The sequence below is a fragment of the Myotis davidii genome, unplaced genomic scaffold, assembly GCF_000327345.1.
Source record: "Myotis davidii unplaced genomic scaffold, ASM32734v1 scaffold1509, whole genome shotgun sequence".
Lineage (NCBI taxonomy): Eukaryota > Metazoa > Chordata > Mammalia > Chiroptera > Vespertilionidae > Myotis > Myotis davidii.
The window spans coordinates 244,530-246,919 of record NW_006299480.1 but is presented as its reverse complement, the minus strand read 5'-3'; the positions used below and the strand labels follow the sequence as shown (position 1 = coordinate 246,919).

The following is a 2,390-nucleotide window of genomic DNA, read 5'->3' as shown; positions in this document are numbered from 1 at the left end:
CGGGGGCTGAGGCCAGCGTGGTGGGGCAGCATGGTGGTCAGCGCATTCTGCAGCATCAGTAGCCGCCGGTAGGTCTTCTCCTGCATGGGCAGCAGGAGCCCGATGCCGCCGTCGAGGGTGGCTGCGGGGGACAGTGTGAGCCCGGCGATCCCAGCACCACCTGCCCACCAGTGCCACTGCCCCTCGTCCCACCCACAAGGCCCTCACCGAACCACGTTATGTGCTTGTTCTCCCACACGACCGACTTCTTGCTGGGCCCCTCGGCAGCACCTCGGCACGGGGTCCTCCAGAAGGTGTTCACGTGGGCACCCACGTGGAAGTCCGCCCGACGCAGCAGGCGCATGCCACCAAAGCTCTCCTTGGCTGGACCAGAGAGGCCTCAGGTCATAGCCCGCCCAGCCTCCGCCCAGCCCCCGCCCAGGGTCGGGGAGTACTCACCCTCCGGAAGGTACATGTACACCATGAGGTTGCGGTCACGGTCCGACACTGGAAAGAGTTCCACGTCAGCCTGGTCACCACAGTCTCAGGCAGCCCCGGGCCCCAGTCATGCACTCACCCAGGAAGCCCAGTTGGGTGCTGTCCACCATGAAGTCCACGCTGTACACTTCCAGGGGCTTGGCGTCCTGGAGACCGAGGGGTGGGTGTCACATCAGGTCCCCCTGGGGACAGGGATCACCTGGCACAGGGCCGTCCCCACCACCCAGGGTACCCGGGAGACGAGGCTGAGCGTCTTGCTGTCCTCCTGGTAGCGCAGCAGTGAGATGCTCTTCATGACGTCGGCGGCCAAGATGAAGTTCTTGATGCTGATCATCTGGTGGATGTACAGCTGGGTGTCGATGAAGGCCATGCCCGTCAGCTCGCTGGCACGCAGGCTCCACAGGAAGATCTGTGGTGGGAGAGGTGGCAGCCGGTGGCTCACAGGCAGGCGGGGCCAGGGGTCGGCACGGGCTGCAGGGGCAGGGACCCACCTTCTGGCCGATGGCCGACACCAGGTGGCCGTTGCAGTGGCAAAGGGCGGTCACGGGCCCCTTCTGCTCCTTTTCGTACAGGACCTTGAACTTGTTCTTGGTCAGGGGCTGGCCAGGCTCGGGCACCACCTCGATCACGTCCATGATCAGGATCCGCCCGCGGCAGGTGACCTCCTCCCCCTGCATGAGGCAGGTCCCTGCCGCCACATAGCCTTTGAGGCCGGACACGGTCTCCTCGCTTCGCAGCGACACCGTCTTCATGCAGGTCACGTGCTCCCACTCCTCCAGCTCGATCCTGCAGGAGGCAGGGTCAAGGTGCAGCCCTGCTACCTGCCTCGCTCCTGCCCCACCTGACCAAGCCTCACCTGGCATTGGGGATGGCTTCCCAGCTGACTGGGGAGATGAGCTGGATGGAGAAGGCCTCCTGCTGGGGGTGGATGTAGCGGTCATCTGCAGAGACAGAGCTCCAGTCAGGGCGAGACAGTTCCCAGAGCAGGCCCAGCCTGAACGTCTCCTACCTCTCTCGATGGTCTCAAACTCCTTCTCCTCGCCCGTCATGCGTGGAATCCGGGTGCACGCAGTGTTGGTGCTGGTGGCCACAGCGTAGACCTGGGGGAGTGGAGGTGTCACAGACCAGAGACCAGAGACCAGGCCCAGAAGGTCCCTGGCCTTCAGGGGGGCTCAGACCTTGGACTCCACGTGGTAGGCCACATAGTGGGCTGTGCAGCGCAGCGGGATCTTCCTGACGGGCCACGGAGCATCGTAAGACAAGTAGGCAGGCAGGACGCTGATCCTCAGCTCGCCCTGGGGGTTGAGGGGGTCAGTGAGGCCAGGCACCCAACTAAAAGCGACACAGGTGACCCCAGGCCCACAGGGTTCTCTGGGATCAGACCCTGCTCTGTGCAGCACGGTGAGCAGGCAGTTGGGGTCAGCCAGGGCAAGGGAGGGCCAGGACCCGAGAGCACTGGAGGCCAGAGGCAAAGGGTGGCCCACCCTGGCCATGCCAGGCTGCACAGATAGGCGAGGGGCCCCTGCCAGGCCCCGCCCCCCTCACCCAGTCCTGGGTGCATCAGCACCATCATCCCTTGGGTTTTCGGGTGACTGACAGATGAGGAAAGTGAGGCTCAGAGAAGGTGAGCGTCTACGGGCAGAGCTGGGGTCTCGGCTGACAGAGCAGTGACAGTGTCTGAACTCCGGTCGCCCAGGCAGGTGCCCTCAACCTTCCCAGCAGTAAGCCCAGGTCTCACCTTAGCCTTGCCCACCCCCCAACCCCCCGCAGCTCCATCTCGTCACCAGCGTCTTATTTCCAGCCCCCCCACCCGGCAGCTACCTGTCTGTTGAAGTACAGGAAGCCGCGGGGGCAGTTGACGTTGTGGAACGGGGCGAAGGAGTCGATGGGGCCGTCGATGCCCATGGGGTGCA

General features: G+C 64.6%; 1 protein-coding gene across 1 annotated transcript in view; it reads right to left on the bottom strand.

Annotated features, from left to right (window-relative positions):
• CPSF1 (cleavage and polyadenylation specific factor 1) overlaps positions 1 to 2,390 on the bottom strand; it is a 7,855-nt gene that overhangs the window by 446 nt on the left and 5,019 nt on the right. Inside the window, exons 24-33 of the mRNA XM_015571374.1 lie at positions 2,299 to 2,385; positions 1,656 to 1,772; positions 1,487 to 1,577; positions 1,334 to 1,418; positions 969 to 1,263; positions 710 to 886; positions 557 to 623; positions 439 to 486; positions 208 to 363; positions 3 to 121 (exon numbers count right to left, since the gene is read on the bottom strand). Of these exons, the coding sequence (XP_015426860.1) occupies positions 3 to 121; positions 208 to 363; positions 439 to 486; positions 557 to 623; positions 710 to 886; positions 969 to 1,263; positions 1,334 to 1,418; positions 1,487 to 1,577; positions 1,656 to 1,772; positions 2,299 to 2,385 (1,242 nt within the window). The remainder of the gene's footprint in view (positions 1 to 2; positions 122 to 207; positions 364 to 438; positions 487 to 556; positions 624 to 709; positions 887 to 968; positions 1,264 to 1,333; positions 1,419 to 1,486; positions 1,578 to 1,655; positions 1,773 to 2,298; positions 2,386 to 2,390) is intronic.